The following is a 16,320-nucleotide window of genomic DNA, read 5'->3' on the forward strand; positions in this document are numbered from 1 at the left end:
ATAGTTTTTATTTATTTTTGGGGTAAAAAGTAAGATTTCTTTTCTTCAAGTGCTGTTTAAATCCTCTGTTTGAGACACAAGTTATTGTATCTGTGATCCAAGAGCATGTTCCCTGTCTGGTGCAGCTCAAAAGCTGTCATAAGCCCTGATTGATTGATTGAATCGCTTATCCATCTTCCAAACGCTCTAACCGTTCATTCATTGACCCAGCCAGGCAGTCAGCCAGCTAGCCAGCCATCCAGCATCCTCAAAAATATGGGATTTTCACCCAAGTGCACATTTTGCAACTCGCATTGAGGCCAGCTGGTGAAGGCAAAGTTTCCGGAGAACACAAACACCGAGCTACGCATTCCCCTCGCCATAAATCCGTAGACAAGAAGGTGTAAGCCGTAGGATGTTGGGGGGACAGGGAGTCTGACTATGGTAAAGTAAACAATCAACAGCCAAAGCATTATCCAAACAACAAAAATGGAAGCTACAGCACCAGCATCAGCAACAGGAGCAATAACGAGCCTTGAAAAGTGATTTTGAATTATGAAAGAGAAAATCCAAAAGGGCATTTACATATACCATCCACCCTCCGGCAGCTTCCCAGTACATCCCTGGCCAGGGTTCCAACTCATGTTTTTTGGGGGAAAAGGCAGTCAAGTTGCATGATTTACTTCCGGAGAGCTCAAACAAAAACCGGGAGTCAGTCTGTGGAATATTTATGGCACAACCTTCTGCTCTGCCGGAATAAATACGAATTTAAAATCCTTATTAATTTTTGTGCGAGCTGAATTTATGATCCCGTCCATACATTTCTATTTCCATTTCCATTTCAGTGTTTCCCCCATGAGGATACGCCGGAGCACAAATCAGGCTGTTGTCACATCAATGCAAACGATTTTGAAATCACAACGCTGCCGATGCCCCCGGAGCCGCCGTCCTCCCGTCCGCCGCCGGGAAATGGCAGTGGTGGCGGTACGGGCGGTGGCAGCGGCTCCACTACGGCCGCAGGAGGCGGCGGCGCCGGTGGCGGTGGAGGCGTGACCAGTTCTATTGGGGGCTCTGTTCTGGGCATATGCGCGCGCTCGCGGGCCAATAGTTTGAGCCGCAGTGCCTCCCAGTATATCCGGGGCACGATGGGCGGCCACATCCACGCCCACGCGCAGGGTACAGAGTCGTACTCTACCAACCGACCGGATATCGAAGGACTGTCTGAGAAGTATTGGGGCGAAATCCTAGAGCGGACTGTTAGTTCCGGGAATCTGAACGCCATGCAGAAGAACCTGCCCCACCTGCCGTATTCCACCCACCCCCACCACATCCACCAGCTGCATCAGCCGCAGCAGCACAACCACCAAACCCAGCAGCAGACAACCTCCTTCAGCAAAGCCAGTGATCTGCACCTGAATCTCTCCCAGTCCACCACTGCATCTGAGCTGGGTAAGTTCTCCAACTCGGAGCCGAAGCTGTGCGAGCATCTCTTCCACGACGTCCACTGCGCCAAGAGCAAGGCAGCCGCAATGGCGGCCGCGAACGGAGGGGCCCTCGACCTGGACTCGTCCGCCAAGCTGTCCTGCGGGCGGAGCATTCCGGATATTTAGTACGCAGAGGACGTGATCCTGGCCAACAGCCAGCAATTGGCGCGCCAGGCCAAGTGCTCCCACCACCCCCTCCACCAGCAGGCCAGGGTGCGGGGCAACCTCTTCGGGGGGCAGCAGCAGCACACGGGAAGCCTGCGTCTGAGCCGGATCCGGGCCGGCTGTCACAGTCCGCCACCGGATAAGGCCAGCTTCCCGATGGCTGAGTACCGCAAGTAGTCGGTAAAAAATAAAAGCGAAGGTATAACCGCAGCAAGTTTTGGGGAGTGAGAACGAAAAGATATATCTTTAAGATTCTATAAGTGTATGTGCGTGTGAGTGTCTATAAAATATCTTAAGGGCAGACTATTAGATGTTTGTCATATTTTAGATTTAAGAACCCTGAGATCTTGACAGGGTCTCTACAGATCTGTCTCTGAAAGCTTGTTCAGGTTCTCAATTTTACAGAAATTTTTACACGAAGTGAGAATATTAATTATAATACTTTCTGTAATTTAAACCTCTTAAAAATGATTCTCAAATTTTATGGCAAAAAAATAAAACATATGCTAATTTCTGGCCAGCAACTTGAGCCAAACCAATTCTGTAAAAGTGAAAACCTACGAGGCCCTCACAAAACGAATGGCAAACTTTTCTGCCATAAATAGACATTTCCTTTACCAAGTATTTTAGCTAGACTGTTGATTCTCGGACTCTATGCTTTTGCCTTCTGTAAGCCCCTGATCCTGGGGCTACTCTAGCGACTTCGCCCATCCAATCGGCCAACAAAGCCAAGTTAAGCTAACAAAAACGTTAACCATAGTAAGTGTTCATTAAGTGTTTGTGATACCCTAAGTTTCCCAGTAAACCAATAAAATTACTCGTAATTGTTGTAACGTTGTATGTGTGCATCCGATAAAAAATAAAAATTAAAATTAAATCCGAAGATAGAGTTTAGAATGTGACCAACATGGTTGGTACCGACAGAGATATCAGACTTTCCTCTCAGATCCCAATTAACTGACCCCTCGTCGATTCTGGCCCACTAAACGATCAAAGTAGAGTCTGAAATCGGTGCATCTTAAAGCGTTGTGGTTAATCATAGTTCTAGTTTCATAGCTCAGAGTCAGATACCAAATTACTCACTATTCTACGAATCAAAATCAAATCCTAACTTTGTGATTGTCAAGAATTTAAGTCGGTTGGTGTGAACATTATTGTTAAATCATTTATAATTTGTAGCTAAGAAACCTATTATAGATAAATCGAAATCAATTTACCCTTTAAGTACATTTATTTTAAGTTATACAACAAATTCAATAGATATTAAAGTATATACTGGATACGCCAAAAAGAAAAATAAAATAAAATACTTGAAAATAAATAAATATCATTGAAACGATTGCCAGCCAATTTTTAAACTGGGTCACCTCTCAACTCACTCAAAAGGTAATTTCAAAGCAATTACTTTACAAAAAAGGAAGCCCAACAAAAAATTAACAATTACAACCACAAACACCAACGGTGGGCCCATGAAAAAATCCCTGGAACGTTGCTAAATAAATTAAAAATTATTCAAATTTGATTTTTATTGTGCCAGAACTGCCACAGCCCGAGACCCGGGTTACCCCTCCTCCAATGGGCTATACCCAAAATGCAAATTAATATCGCATACTGCGTTTAGATTTTCATTTGGCCACACAGGGACCTAACGAAAAATAAGGACCAAAAGGACGAGCCCCGACATACAAATGCAAGATAAACGAACAAGAAAAGTTTGAAAACTAATTTTCGCAAAACAATTTTCAGAAGCCACTTCCACCGTTTCCTCCCTTCCCAAGGGCCATCGTTTTCTTCCTTTTTTTTACTTTTTTTTGGCCAATTTGAATCTCAAACTGAATCCTGGATGTGAATTCTTTCATTTTGGCCATTTTGCGTTTTCTTCGTTGCCCAAAAAAAATTACACGCCTCGCTGCATTTTGTAACAATAATCGCCGGTGTTTGGCGTATGACCACGCCTATTGCCCTAGTACCGCCCTCTTATAATTCTCCTCAACACTCTGCTCCGCAATCCGCCGGAAAAACTTTTCGCATGAAAGTCAACTTTGCCTTCGTTTTGGGCCCCCGCGATTCCATCCAGTTTGTTCGCCATCTGAGTTTTCTGTATAATTTGACGCCTGCCGGGAATTGGATTGTGCACCATCTGAACCATCTTACTACCAAGGCTTTTTCCATTTTCATTTCCTTTTTTAGGCTCTTTTTGTTTGCCTAATTTGATTAACACTAATTGAGGTTCATCTAATTGCGGATCGGCGGGAAAGCAACCGTATCGTGAGCTGCAATACCAACAGTTTTCAAAGACAATTTGTGGCGGAAATTAATTGCGGATATTATTCAAACTCTTGTGTAAAATAAATTGCTCAATAAAGTGCTATATTCTAATGTTTAGGAGCCAAGTCCTCCACAAATCGAAAATAAACATTGGTGGCAAACTGTCGTTTTCCATAGAAAATCCATGTTAACATTAGCAGATAATCTCCACTTGGCAGAACAACCGGAAAATTATTAATGACATAAAAATCGCTTATTGCTTGGTAACCCTGAAAATAAATTAATAGTATTTCGGGAATACACAAATTAATAAACTGTGAACATACCACATACGGACAACTATGATTCACTGTCGAGACATCCTTTATCAAATTCCAGATTATTTTGGCCACTGGGTGGTTCCTTCTCCGCATAAACTGGCAACCATCCACCACGAAGTCATAGAGAAATGGCTTATAGCCATTGGCCTTTTTCATAAACTTAATTCTGACGGAGATATTGTTGGCCGGCTCGAAAACTGTTGCGTTTATGTGTAAGCTAGTTTTATTTCGGGAGTAGGCCTTCAATCGGCAGTAATGGACCGCCACCCAGGACTTATTATAGACCTCGCAGACCACATTCGTCAACTTAACATGAGGTGCCTCCTAAAGAAAAGACTTACTTTATAATACCATGCCCTCACAAAGGTAATACTTACAATGGAATATAAAAATCCCATAAATAAAAAGTACCCACAGCCGATGAGTTTGTAATTCATTTCGAACTGCTTCGATGGCTAGACTAAAATCAAAAATCAAATCCACCCACCACCATGGCTGTTGAAGTTCATGACTAATGGGGTTTTTGACCAAAGTAGACTATTATTATAATAATACAATAATAATTATTATTATAATAATCTAAAACGCATAAAAAGCTTAGATTTGGATGGACTCATTGTGAGGAAACGCTTCAATGGACCTTAGATGGACTCATCGTGAGGAAACGCTTCAAACTCCATCCGGTTGTGATTTCTGCGAATCGCTATGAGGCGATCAAAGGACGATCGCGGCAGGATGAGAAGCATGCCCAGTTGGTGGCCGTGGAGGAGGAACGAAGGTACAGTACAGTACCTCAAAGATGGTAACGATGCTCTGGTCAATCTGTTCACCTATCCTAATAAAATTGGGAAGGTAAAAACAGTGGTGCCCAAGAAGGGCGAGGCCAAGATAGTGACCACAAAGCTGGCGGACGAGCGAAATATAAAAATCCTATAAATAACAAGAAAGGAAAGCTAAATTCGGGCGGGGCCGAAGTTGATATACCCTTGCAGTTCAGTCGCAGTCCGCTGGTGGCGCCACGCATCTTATATTATTAAATATATAGCGGATCGTATATAGTCGGCCGATCCTTATGAAATTTGGCATATTGAATTATTTTGCCCAAAGAGTAATCTGTACCAAGTCCCATCTTTCTAACTTAAAAAACACCAAAGTTATGCCAATTCCGATCGTTCTATGACAGCTATAGGATATAGTCTGTCGATCCTTATGAAATTTAAGACAAAAGATATTTTGGTCAAATATAACATGTGTGGAAAGTCCCAACCCTCTAACTTAAAAAACACCAAAGTTATGGCATTTCCGATCAATCAGTCATATGGCAGCTATAGGATATAGTCGACCGATCCCGGCCGTTCCGACTTATATACTACCTGCAAAGGAAAGAAGGGTATGTGCAAAGTTTCAACTCGATAGCTCCAAAACTGAGAGACTAGTTTGCGTAGAAACCGACAGACAGACGGACAGACGGACATGCTCATATCAACTCAGGAGGTGATCCTGATCAAGAATATATATACTTTATAGGGTCGGAGATGTCTCCTTCACTGCGTTGCACACTTTTGACCAAAATTATAATACCCTCTGCAAGGGTATAAAAATCAAATCCATCGACCACCAGCCTTTTGAAGTTCATGAATAATGGGATTTTTGTTTACCAAAGTACACAATAATTTATTATACCCTTGCAGAGGGTATTATAATTTTGGTCAAAAGTGTGCAACGCAGTGAAGGAGACATCTCCGACCCTATAAAGTATATATATTCTTGATCAGGATCACCTCCTGAGTCGATATGAGCATGTCCGTCTGTCCGTCTGTCCGTCTGTCTGTCTGTCGGTTTCTACACAAACTAGTCTCTCAGTTTTGGAGCTATCGAGTTGAAACTTTGCACACATCCTTCTTTCCTGTGCAGGTAGTATATAAGTCGGAACGGCCGGGATCGGTCGACTATATCCTATAGCTGCCATATAACTGATTGATCGGAAATTCCATAACTTCGTTGTTTTTTAAGATAGAGGGTTGGGACTTTCCACATATGTTATATTTGACCAACATATCTTATGTACAAAATTTCATAAGGATCGGCCGACTATATCCTATAGCTGTCATACAACGATCGGAATTGGCATAACTTTGGTGTTTTTTAAGTTAGAAAGATGGGACTTGATACAGATTCTATTATAGACAAAATATTCTGATTTGCCAAATTTCATAAGGATCGGCCGACTATATACGATCCTCTATATATCTAATAATATAAGATGCGTGGCGCCACCTAGCGGACTGCGACTGAACTGCAAGGGTATATCAACTTCGGCTCCGCCCGAAGTTAGCTTTCCTTTCTTGTTATTATAATAATATAAAACACATAAAAAGCGTGGATTTGGTGAAGCGTAACATATATTTAACAAGGTGGGTATTATAATTATAAGTCTTCCACAAATTTAAAATAAACATTTGTCGCAAACTGCGGTTTCCCATCAAAAATCCAATTCATCAAAAGCAAATAATCGCCTCCTGGTAAGGGAAGTGGTATATCGATATGGTGGAAATCGCTTAGCATCTGAAGGCCCTTAAGTAAAAAAGTATATGGGAACAAGGTAATAATTATTTATATTATGTAAGAATACTTACCACATAAGGACAGGTATGATTAATGGTTGATACGTCCTTGATCATATTCCAAATTATCTTGGCAAAGGGCTGATTCCGTTTCTTCATGAATTGGCAAGCATCGAAAGTGTAATCAAATAGGAATGGCTTATAGCCATTGGCCTTCTTCAACACTTTTAGTCTGAGGAATATGTCGTTGGCCGGATACAGAAACGTGGCATTTATGTGCAAGCTAGTCTTGTTCCTTGAATAGGCCTTCAGTCGGCAATAGTGGACAATTACCCATGATACGTTGTATGACTCACAGACGGCGTTAGTCATTTTGGCAAAAGATGACTCCTAGAAATAAGTGCAATTATTACACAATCACAAATGTATTCCCAGTTTATTCACCCCATAGAATACGAAAGAAACTGAGAAAATTAGGCTCCAAAAAAGAATCCAATAATTCATTTTTCTTATCTAGACTTGCTCGGAAACTGATATAATACGACTAAATGAAAGATTCTCGTACCTCATACTCAAAAATTGCATATTCTAATTTGATTTATGGTTTAAGCCGAACTCCAATTAGTTTGTTCATCGGATCGAATATTTTTAATGGCTTAATTGGTGAATCAAGATTCCACATTGTGGAATAAACCCGAATTATTGCGTTGAAAATTTAATGTATACGACCTATACATTTTTTAAACATTAACAAATGAATAAGAGCAAAGTAACCTCTGCAAACAGGTCTCATATTCAGATGAGAAACCCTTGTCGAGGCAACCAAACACACTATATTCAATTAATTTTACTGCAAAAAATATTGCCAACAATTTTTGCCTCGAGTTGTGATATGAGTTTAATGTTTCCATTGCCACGATGAATAATTTACACTGCAAGCCAAAGCTCGTGGGTCCGGACGGACTCATTGTGAGGAAACGCTTCAAACTCCATCCGGTTGTGATTTCTGCGAAACGCTATGAGGCGATCAAAGGACGATCGCGGCAGGACGAGAAGCATGCCCAGCTGGCGGCCGTGGAGGAGGAACGAAGGTACAGACAGTACCTCAAAGATGGTAACGATGCTCTGGTCAGTCTGTTCACCTATCCCAATGAAATTGGGAAGGAAAAGAAAGTGGTGCCTAAGAAGGGCGAGGCCAAGATAGTGACCACCAAGCTGGCGGACGAGCGCATCCGTAAGGAGCGCATCATGCGGGCCAACAAGCTCTTGAACAATTTAAAGCCGGGACCACGGGCCCTCCAGAAGGCATTGCTGCTTAGTGAGATGATCCACCAGCGCCAATTCAATGAGGCTCTGAACGCAGAGATAGCGGAGGATGCTCGCCGGCAGGAGGAGGCCGACGAAGCCTTGTGTCCACCCATTTTAGTGCCTTTCGGTTATGCCACCGAGGAGGAGGAGAAGGCGCGCGAAGAAGCCAAGAACGCGGCCCATGCCCAGGCCATGCGTGAGGACATCGCACGGCGAGAGAAGCTCCGGGAGGCGGAACGCGATCAAAGGGTCTTCGAGGAGCAGGTGGACCGGGCGCAGTACAAGTGCCTGCAGGACAAGGAAGAGAAGGCGGCAAGGGAGAAGAAAGCCAGGAAGATCGCCTTCTATCGCAAAGCTCTCAAGGATGCCGTCGAAGAGAAGGCAGAGATTGCAGAACGTGAGTAACTAAGATCTATACTTTCTATAGAAAACAATAGGAAATAAATATTGAATATTTTTAATACCCTAGATGAGCGCATCTGCGATGCCATTGACGATCGTCGCAATTGTGTCTACATTGTGGCCAATCGCCACTTGGAATCACGTTACGGCACTCATGTCAAGCAAATACGCCAAAAGACGATGGACGATCGGGCGAAGCTGGCAGTCCGGGTCAGTGCGGAGCAAGAAGTTGCCAAGAAGGAGCTTCAGGAGCGAATGGCACGCTTGGAGGATCATTATGCCTTCGAGGTGGAGGTCGACGAGAATCGACGCCAATGCGAACGCCAGGTTTTGGCCTCGCAACGGCGGGCTTACCAAAAAGTGGAGAAGGAACAGAATGTCGAGAAGATGCGTCGCGAGGCGGAACTGCAACGCTTCGATATAGCTAAGCGCCTCAAGAACATGGAAGCTAATCGCCTCTTCAATGCCTCACAGAAAATTAAGCGCGAGAGGGCCAAGAAGCAGCTAAAGGACGTGCTGTTTGGACAAAGAGACGAGTTCCTGGCACGGCGTCGCGAGGAAATGATGAATCTGACCGCCTGTAACGAGGATCCGTATCTGGAGGACGACAAGCTGTTCTACGAACAGGCCGTCGAGGCCATGGAGTCCTCCCGCAAGGTGGGCCGTCCTCTCTACCCATTGGCCGAAGCCGTGGAGAGTTACGAGAGGGAGAATCTGCTGGACATGAAGCCGGAGGGCAGGATAGTAAAGAGGAGCCAGTTACGGGACTACTGCTGGCCCGGCTTTTTCTCCAAGGCGGAGTTAGCCTACAAGAAGTACGAACAGCGCGAGAAGTGCCGCGAGGAGCAGGTCTTGGACCGACACCAGATCTTCTGCAACTCGGTCAAGCTCAAGAAATTGGCCGAAGTGGAGAAGCCCTATGTGCCATGCACCCACTCCTGTCCAATAAACTGCTTCCATCGGCGCGGAGTTCCGGCGGCAGACAGCACGGAGTCCTTCGACTACGGCCGCCATGTGTGCTACGAGGAAACACCGATGCCGGGTGCCTGCCCCGGTCCCATGCAAGTAATCCACAACGATCCGCTGGATAATGGACGCAAGATTAGCAGTCCGTCCATTCACCTGCCACCCATGCCTCCGATTCCCCCCAAGCAGACTAATCTGGCGGATCGAGTTGTTTCGAAAGTTCACGAGCTGATAATGACGGCCAAAGACTCCGTCAAGGAAGCGGAGAATAAAAGGGCTCAAGGAACCCTCTCAAAAGGCACTTCAGTGGCTCAAGTCAGTCCAGATGCTCCAGCTGCGGCATCTCCGGCATCCAGGGGTTCAGATCCGCCGTTGCCCAAGTCGGTGCCGCCAGTTAGGCGTAAGACTAAGCGTTCCACAGCCAAACGACCATCACCTCCGCCCACATGGAACGATGTGCCGGCACCCATACCAAATCGCAAAGGAACTTGGGGCGATGGATCACTGCCCCAGCCTGTTAAGGCCAAGCCAAAGACCAAGTAACCGGCAATCACAAAAGATTTGGATTTTAACAAAATTTACGTTTCAATAGCTTACTGTATTGATGTTGTTCGTTCGCCGCAGCAGATATAAAAATAAATAAATGAAGAAATGGAAAAAGGGATGCCGGCCCAGAAGTTCAGTTGCCATTGAATGGAGGAGCTAGACAGCAAAGGAAATGACGTTAATGGTTTTTTAAAAGCACTTAAACTTGGCTCACAAGTTTTCCCCTTTGGCTATTCCATTTCCATTTTTCCCTTCTTTTTTCTTCTTGTTGCCCAAGAACCCAACCAGTCTTGAAGATACGGGGCAAGAGGCTCGGTGGATTGGTAACCCTTCCAGTGACACTTGGCACGCATTACTCGCTTTGTTTAGCACTGAATCCTGGCCAGAATGCTGGAGCCGAGAAGTGGAATTCTCTTCATAAATTCCAATTAATGCGTGGCCAAAGTTATTAGGTTACGTTTTGCGCCACCCCAGCAAACTGCAGGACCTCCACTACCCACCAGCCTCCACCGTCCACTTTGTTTCCGTTTCCATCTTCATCAGTTTACCCAGCTGAGTGACATCCATTTTTGTTTTCATTAAGCTTATTACCGGAGCGGGCAGACATGTCCGGCGTACCGCCTTTCCGCCGTAACTTAATTTGAGGCGCTGCCAACTGCCAACTAGCTAACCAGGCTGATGAACCCCGCCGCCAGGGCACCTTTGGTCTTTGGAGTTTCTGGCTATCCGGCTGTCTGGCCGTCCGGCCAATCTCATCAGGATAATTACGACCTCTTTCTGAGGGAACTCAAGTGTCCCGGTCCCGATGGGTTAATCAGTGAGCGTTTAGGACTTTGTAGTCTTTTGGGGCCTAGCCAAACGGAACTTCTTGACTTCTTTTTGGGGCCAAGTTGTTGAAAAGTTTGGCGGCTGCCAAAGTTAACCAATTTAGTGCCATTAACCATAAATTGCTGAATCGTTTAGCCAGGCTCATCAGAGCTGCGTCAGCGAAAAGATGCTAAATGAAAAACAAAGGGTTCCTTATTGGATTAATAGCCAATGAAGTGCATATAGTGGACATTTTGAAGATTAACTTTCATGGGTTGTATGGTAGTTGTATGGATATGGCTCCCGCAGTATTATTTTCACAGTAAGCTTTTGCGGCACTTGAAAAAACAACATTCGCTAGAAATTGGTTACAGAGTGTGGGAGAACAAAATTGCAAAGCCTGAAGCTATTCAATCGAATATTCGGCAGTTCTTGAAAATACATTTGGCCGGGCCAGTACTGGGACTGGCTCTCCGTTCTGGCAATAGAAGCATTGAAAATGCCGAATTCAAGCTGGATTTCCAATCGAATGCAAGCACTTTGTTTGTTGGAGAAACATCAACGAGATTTGTTTATCAGCACAAGGATTGATGCAACAAAGCATCTGCAGTTTGGGAATTGAGTAAATATTAAATATTGCAGTCTAAGGACCTGGGAGCTAAGGGGATTTTTATAAAATCCTTGCCATCAACAGGTAATGCATATAGTATTCGCATTTTAAAGCTTTTTCGAGAATCCTTTTCGAGACAATGAGAAGAAGGCAGATTGAGTCCGACCGCTTTCAATTGTAATGTAAAACAAAACGCTCGTTTCCTTTTGAAAAAATCTCGCCCTTACCATTTTTCCGTACTCGCATTTTCCGTATTCTCGGCACTTGACGGCATTTCCCGTATTTCCCGCTTTCCACTTACGTGCCACCAGCATGCTCATTATACGGTCTGGCAGTTTAAAACTCAATAAAAGCTGCGCAGTATGAAAGATTACTTAATGAAATTAAGTGTGAAAAGTGCGAGTGCTCCGAGAGCGGGCGAAAGAAAGCCAGGCGGAGACAGTCCACACGACAAAGGAGTGCCGGGAATGGTGCTCCACCATTTCGAGAATTAGCGAACAAGTGGCTCGGCAAAAACTGAAGGCGGCAAAGTGGAAGTAAATAATAATAAAGGCATGACTTATTGGAGAGGAACAGGACTCGACTCCTTGCAGAGGCTCTGGGTAATACCCATTATCGGCTTAGCAGGTTTGTACTGGCAAGTGGCTTTTGATTGCAAACTCCACAGCAAAAGGAGCTTGTAGCAAAACCTCTTACAATTAATCAAAACAAAAAAAAAGGAAATATTTTTTTGTCATTCATAACCTGTTGTAGTCAAAGAACTCCTAAACATTTACAAAGTACTGTCAAGATATATATAAAAACGCTTGAAATTATTTCAAAATCTAAAGATGAACATCCGTGTGGCACGACCAGAGGACCTGCTGGCCATGCAACACTGCAACCTGCTGTGTCTGCCCGAGAACTATCACATGAGATACTACTTTCTGCATATTATCAGCTGTCCGCAGCTCAGCTATGTGGCCGAGGACGAAAAGGGTCGAATTGTGGGCTATGTCCTGGCCAAGATGAAGGATCCAGAGCCCAATGGAGGTGAGAATCAGCCCAAGCTGGGGAATATCACCTCGTTAGCCGTCAAACGCTCCTACCGACGTCTAGGCCTGGCCCAAAAACTGATGCAGCAATCCGCCCGGGCTATGGCCGAGTGCTTCCAGGTCGACTACGTCATGCTACATGTCCGCGTCAGCAATCGGGCGGCCCTGGCTCTCTATACCCGTATCCTGAACTTCCAGACCATGGGTGTGGATGCCAAGTACTATGCCAATGGCGAAGATGCTTATATTATGAGGCTGGATATGTCTGGAAAAGCCGATATCCAGGAGAACAAGTCCATCAACATGGGGGAGAACATAGGCGACGGTGACAAGGCTTTAAACAAAGGATGTAGCTGTAACCATTGTGGCCATGATGGTCATTGCTGTTAGGCCTTTTTTTTAATATCCAGCTTTATAGCCCCCTTATAAAATAAATAGAAAAATATATATTTTTGATGCTATATAAAGTGGATGATATAGCCAGGATCATTTGTGTAATTAACTAAGGAGTGTGGTTTGTGTACATCTGGCTATATCAGCTCACTACCAGGATCTGCATTTTGTTCAACAATAACGAAAAACAATTGACCATGTTTGTGCTTTCCGTGTACAGTTGGGTGGACAGGGTGTGGATAATAGTGTATGGACAGTGTGTGGACAGGTTGACAGTAAAGAATCTAAAGGTTGAGACGCCTCATCGAACGACTGGCCACTGACGATGTCAGACTCTTCGATGAGTTTCCCATAACAGATGCGGTGGTAGTGGTGGATGCGGATGATGGTATCTTGCGCTCCGGCGAATCGGATGGCATGAGAGCCTTTTTATGCAACTGAAAGCCATACAGACTGAAAAGGATCAAGGATTACAAGTGGATCAAAGAGAAAACCATATATCCCTTACCGCGCAACATACTTCTCCTTGGGTGGTTGAGGTCTTAATGCCGGCAACTGCATTAAGAACATGTGTGGGAAGCTACTGCCGAACATGGCTCCATCCAGCAGAGCACAGCGTGATCTCGGCTGGAAGATGTCATGACACCTCGGACAGTAGACCTTAACGTGTGATTGACCAATCAGGTCGGTGAGACCCACGGGCAGAACCCGCTGGCCCTTGCAATAGACCCTCGGGCAGGAACCGAACTCTCCGCGCTCGTACTTCAATAGCATGTCGTCGACGCCGCGCGGTGTCAGGATGTATCTGGCATGGATCATCCCATAAAGTTGCTCTGCGCTTTGGGAGTCCATCGAGTTGTCCCAGCAGTTGTTATCAAACTCGGGATCCATTATCAGGTCCAGGGCCTGGGTGTAGTTTGGAACATTGTTCTCCAATCCGGTTAGATTGAACTTATCCTCCAAATAGTCGAATGGAACGCGGCAAAGGAACTCATTGCCCTGGAGATTCAGGAACCAGCCAATCCAGCTGCCATCTCCCATGGACATCCGGGAGCTGGTGCTTTGGCTGCTAAAACTTGCAAATTTTTTTTTAGCCAAAAAATATTTACTGGAAATCTAGAATACTTACGTGCCCGACATTTTAAATGTCGACTGAAGTTTCCAATACGGGGAAACTCCAAACACGAACTGCAAGTAAATATTTAGCCACAGCCTACTAAAAAGCAAAAGTTTTTTAACCAGTGTAGGAGTTAAAAAATTTCTAATTTTTTAAAAGAAGACTAGGCCTAAATAAATATACATTTTTTATTAATGACTTATCGTACAATTGTTTTAATTTAAACCTATTAGGCATTAATAAAATTTTAAAAACTCTACAATCAACTTTTTTGGACTTTTTTTAGGTTTGTGGAATTGTTTCTGATAATTATCGAATCGAAGAACAATCGATAAATATTTATAAAGGTATATGATCTGTCACTTTGACATTTTTCTTTCTGATTCTCACTCAGTACGAATTTGTAGGCAAGAAAACGTAATAGAACTCTTAATCTTAAAATATTCTTTCAATCATGGCCGCCGTAAGTCTTCTGAATCCAAAAGCGGAAATTGCTCGAGCTGCCCAAGCTCTTGGAATAAATATTTCCGGTGCCATGTCCTTGCAAAAGCTAATGGCCTCCAATCTCGGACCTAAGGGCACCACCAAGATGCTTGTTTCACCCGCTGGCGACATCAAGATCACCAAGGACGGCAATGTCCTTCTCCACGAGATGAACATCCGCCATCCCACGGCGGCGATGATAGCCAGGGCCAGCACGGCCCATGATGATTCAATGGGAGATGGCACCACTTCGACGGTGATTCTGATTGGTGAGATCCTGAAACAGGCGGATCTGCTTATTTCCGAGGGCCTGCATCCTCGGCTGCTGGTGGAGGGGATAATGATGTCCAAAGACAAGGCTTTGGAAATTCTCGACTCCATGAAGGTCAACATTCCCGTTGAACGCAAAGCTTTGATTCCCGTGGCTGGAACCAGTTTATCAACCAAACTGGAGCCGGGAATGGCTGGCCTGCTGACGGATATCTGCGTGGATGCCGTCCTGGCCATCAGAGGCGATGGCAAGGACCTTCTGGATCTCAATATGATCGAATTGATGGAAATGCAGCAGCACACCAACCTGGATACCCAACTCATTTCGGGATTGGTACTTGATCATGGCGGCCGTCATCCAAATATGCCTAAACATGTCCAGGATGCCTACATTCTCACTTGCAACGTATCGTTGGAACTGGAAAAGACTTCTGTAACTTCCAGTTTTTATTACAAAACTGCCGAGGAAAGGGAGAAGTTTGTTAGTGAGGAACATCGTTTTATAGATCTGCGCATCCAAAAGATCATAGAACTAAAGAAGAAAGTGTGTGGGGACAGCAAGAAAGGGTTTGTGGTCATCAACCAGAAGGGTATTGATGTGCCCTCATTGGAACTTCTGGCTGCCGAAGGCATTCTAGCCTTAAGACGCGCCAAGCGTCGAAATATGGAGCGTTTGGTGCGGGCCTGTGGCGGCGAGGCACTACATTCTCTGGAGGATCTGAAGGAGGAGCACTTGGGATTTGCTGCCAACATACGCGAAGAGCATCTAACTGAGACGAAATTCACCTTTGTCGAGGGCTGTCGGAATCCCACTTCGGTCACAATTCTCATACGTGGGCAGGCTCGTCATGAAATCGCTGCCGTCAAGGACGCCCTACGCGACGGTCTCCATGCCATTCTGAATGCCATCAAGGACACCTGTGTGGTACCCGGGGCTGGAGCCTTTGAGCTCAAGGCCCACTCCGAACTACACAAGTTCAAGCACTCGGTCAAGGGAAAGGCCCAATTGGGGGTACAACTCTTCGCCGAGTCCTTGCTGGTTATACCGAAAACCTTGGCCGTCAACAGCGGCTTTGATGTTCAGGAGACAATTGTCAAGCTAACAGAGGCCCAACGCGCCTCGGAAGACAAAGACGAGGAGCAGGATAAGGCAGAGGGGCAGTTGTCTCCACCTGTCGGCCTCGATATAGCAACGGGAGAGCCCATGGACCCATTCGCAGCTGGTATCCTTGACAACTATTGTGTCCGCAAGCAGATGTTAAACTCTTGCTCCGTAATTGCAGGCCATCTCCTGCTCACAGACGAAGTAATTCGAGCTGGCATGACTTCTTTGAAGGGTTAAATGTAATACTCCCGTTCCATAGTGCCCACCATACCACTCAAAACTCTCCGAAATAAAAGTGCCCACCTAGGCCACCACACCTTTTAGCCCCGGAGCCATCTTTTGATTGGAGCACTCGATTCCCCAAAAATTGGGCAGCTTGAAAACTTTGTTCGGCCTGTGAGACGACAGCCTGGGGAGCCAAAGGTGTTGGCAGGTTCAGGAATGGCTAAATGGGACTAACAGCAGGCAGATCACTCGAAAAAACAGGGGAATTTTTGAA

General features: G+C 45.1%; 7 protein-coding genes across 8 annotated transcripts in view; 4 read left to right on the forward strand and 3 right to left on the reverse strand.

The window, feature by feature from the left end:
* The window catches only part of LOC6496453 (beta-3 adrenergic receptor), a 32,648-nt gene extending 30,783 nt beyond the window's left edge, over nucleotides 1-1,865 (forward strand). Inside the window, exon 9 of the mRNA XM_001960906.3 lies at nucleotides 825-1,865. Within this exon, the coding sequence (XP_001960942.3) occupies nucleotides 825-1,589 (765 nt within the window). The 3' untranslated portion in view covers nucleotides 1,590-1,865. The remainder of the gene's footprint in view (nucleotides 1-824) is intronic.
* Nucleotides 1,866-4,003: 2,138 nt separating this feature from the next.
* On the reverse strand, nucleotides 4,004-4,709 carry LOC6502509. The gene is made up of 3 exons (XM_001960907.2): nucleotides 4,704-4,709; nucleotides 4,223-4,540; nucleotides 4,004-4,165 (listed from the first exon to the last, which is right to left on the reverse strand). Exons 1-3 carry the CDS (start codon nucleotides 4,707-4,709, stop codon nucleotides 4,004-4,006), a joined length of 486 nt encoding a protein of 161 aa, XP_001960943.2.
* A 1,934-nt stretch (nucleotides 4,710-6,643) lies between these two features.
* LOC6494112 lies at nucleotides 6,644-7,350 on the reverse strand. The gene is made up of 3 exons (XM_001960909.2): nucleotides 7,300-7,350; nucleotides 6,853-7,170; nucleotides 6,644-6,790 (listed from the first exon to the last, which is right to left on the reverse strand). Exons 1-3 carry the CDS (start codon nucleotides 7,348-7,350, stop codon nucleotides 6,644-6,646), a joined length of 516 nt encoding a protein of 171 aa, XP_001960945.2.
* A 214-nt stretch (nucleotides 7,351-7,564) lies between these two features.
* Nucleotides 7,565-10,120, forward strand: LOC6496455 (plectin). The gene is made up of 2 exons (XM_001960910.4): nucleotides 7,565-8,485; nucleotides 8,558-10,120. The coding sequence occupies exons 1-2, from the start codon at nucleotides 7,699-7,701 to the stop codon at nucleotides 9,997-9,999; spliced, it is 2,229 nt and encodes a 742-aa protein (XP_001960946.1). The 5' UTR covers nucleotides 7,565-7,698; the 3' UTR covers nucleotides 10,000-10,120.
* A 2,024-nt stretch (nucleotides 10,121-12,144) lies between these two features.
* LOC6496456 (N-alpha-acetyltransferase daf-31) lies at nucleotides 12,145-12,920 on the forward strand. Its single transcript, XM_001960911.4, has one exon. The coding sequence runs from the start codon at nucleotides 12,250-12,252 to the stop codon at nucleotides 12,841-12,843; it is 594 nt and encodes a 197-aa protein (XP_001960947.1). The 5' UTR covers nucleotides 12,145-12,249; the 3' UTR covers nucleotides 12,844-12,920.
* Nucleotides 12,901-14,192, reverse strand: LOC6494111 (suppressor-of-stellate-like protein). Of its 2 annotated transcripts, none has more exons than XM_001960912.4 (3): nucleotides 13,976-14,192; nucleotides 13,355-13,915; nucleotides 12,901-13,299 (listed from the first exon to the last, which is right to left on the reverse strand). In XM_001960912.4, the coding sequence occupies exons 1-3, from the start codon at nucleotides 13,984-13,986 to the stop codon at nucleotides 13,131-13,133; spliced, it is 741 nt and encodes a 246-aa protein (XP_001960948.2). In that variant the 5' UTR covers nucleotides 13,987-14,192; the 3' UTR covers nucleotides 12,901-13,130. The 2 variants fall into 2 exon arrangements, with proteins under 2 accessions (XP_001960948.2, XP_014762641.1); XM_014907155.3 differs by having other exon boundaries at nucleotides 13,355-13,921; nucleotides 13,976-14,087.
* Nucleotides 14,193-14,238: 46 nt separating this feature from the next.
* LOC6496457 (T-complex protein 1 subunit zeta) lies at nucleotides 14,239-16,144 on the forward strand. The gene has a single exon (XM_001960913.4). The coding sequence runs from the start codon at nucleotides 14,418-14,420 to the stop codon at nucleotides 16,056-16,058; it is 1,641 nt and encodes a 546-aa protein (XP_001960949.1). The 5' UTR covers nucleotides 14,239-14,417; the 3' UTR covers nucleotides 16,059-16,144.
* The last annotated feature ends 176 nt before the right edge of the window (nucleotides 16,145-16,320 follow it).

Source organism: Drosophila ananassae, chromosome 3L (assembly GCF_017639315.1).
Source record: "Drosophila ananassae strain 14024-0371.13 chromosome 3L, ASM1763931v2, whole genome shotgun sequence".
Lineage (NCBI taxonomy): Eukaryota > Metazoa > Arthropoda > Insecta > Diptera > Drosophilidae > Drosophila > Drosophila ananassae.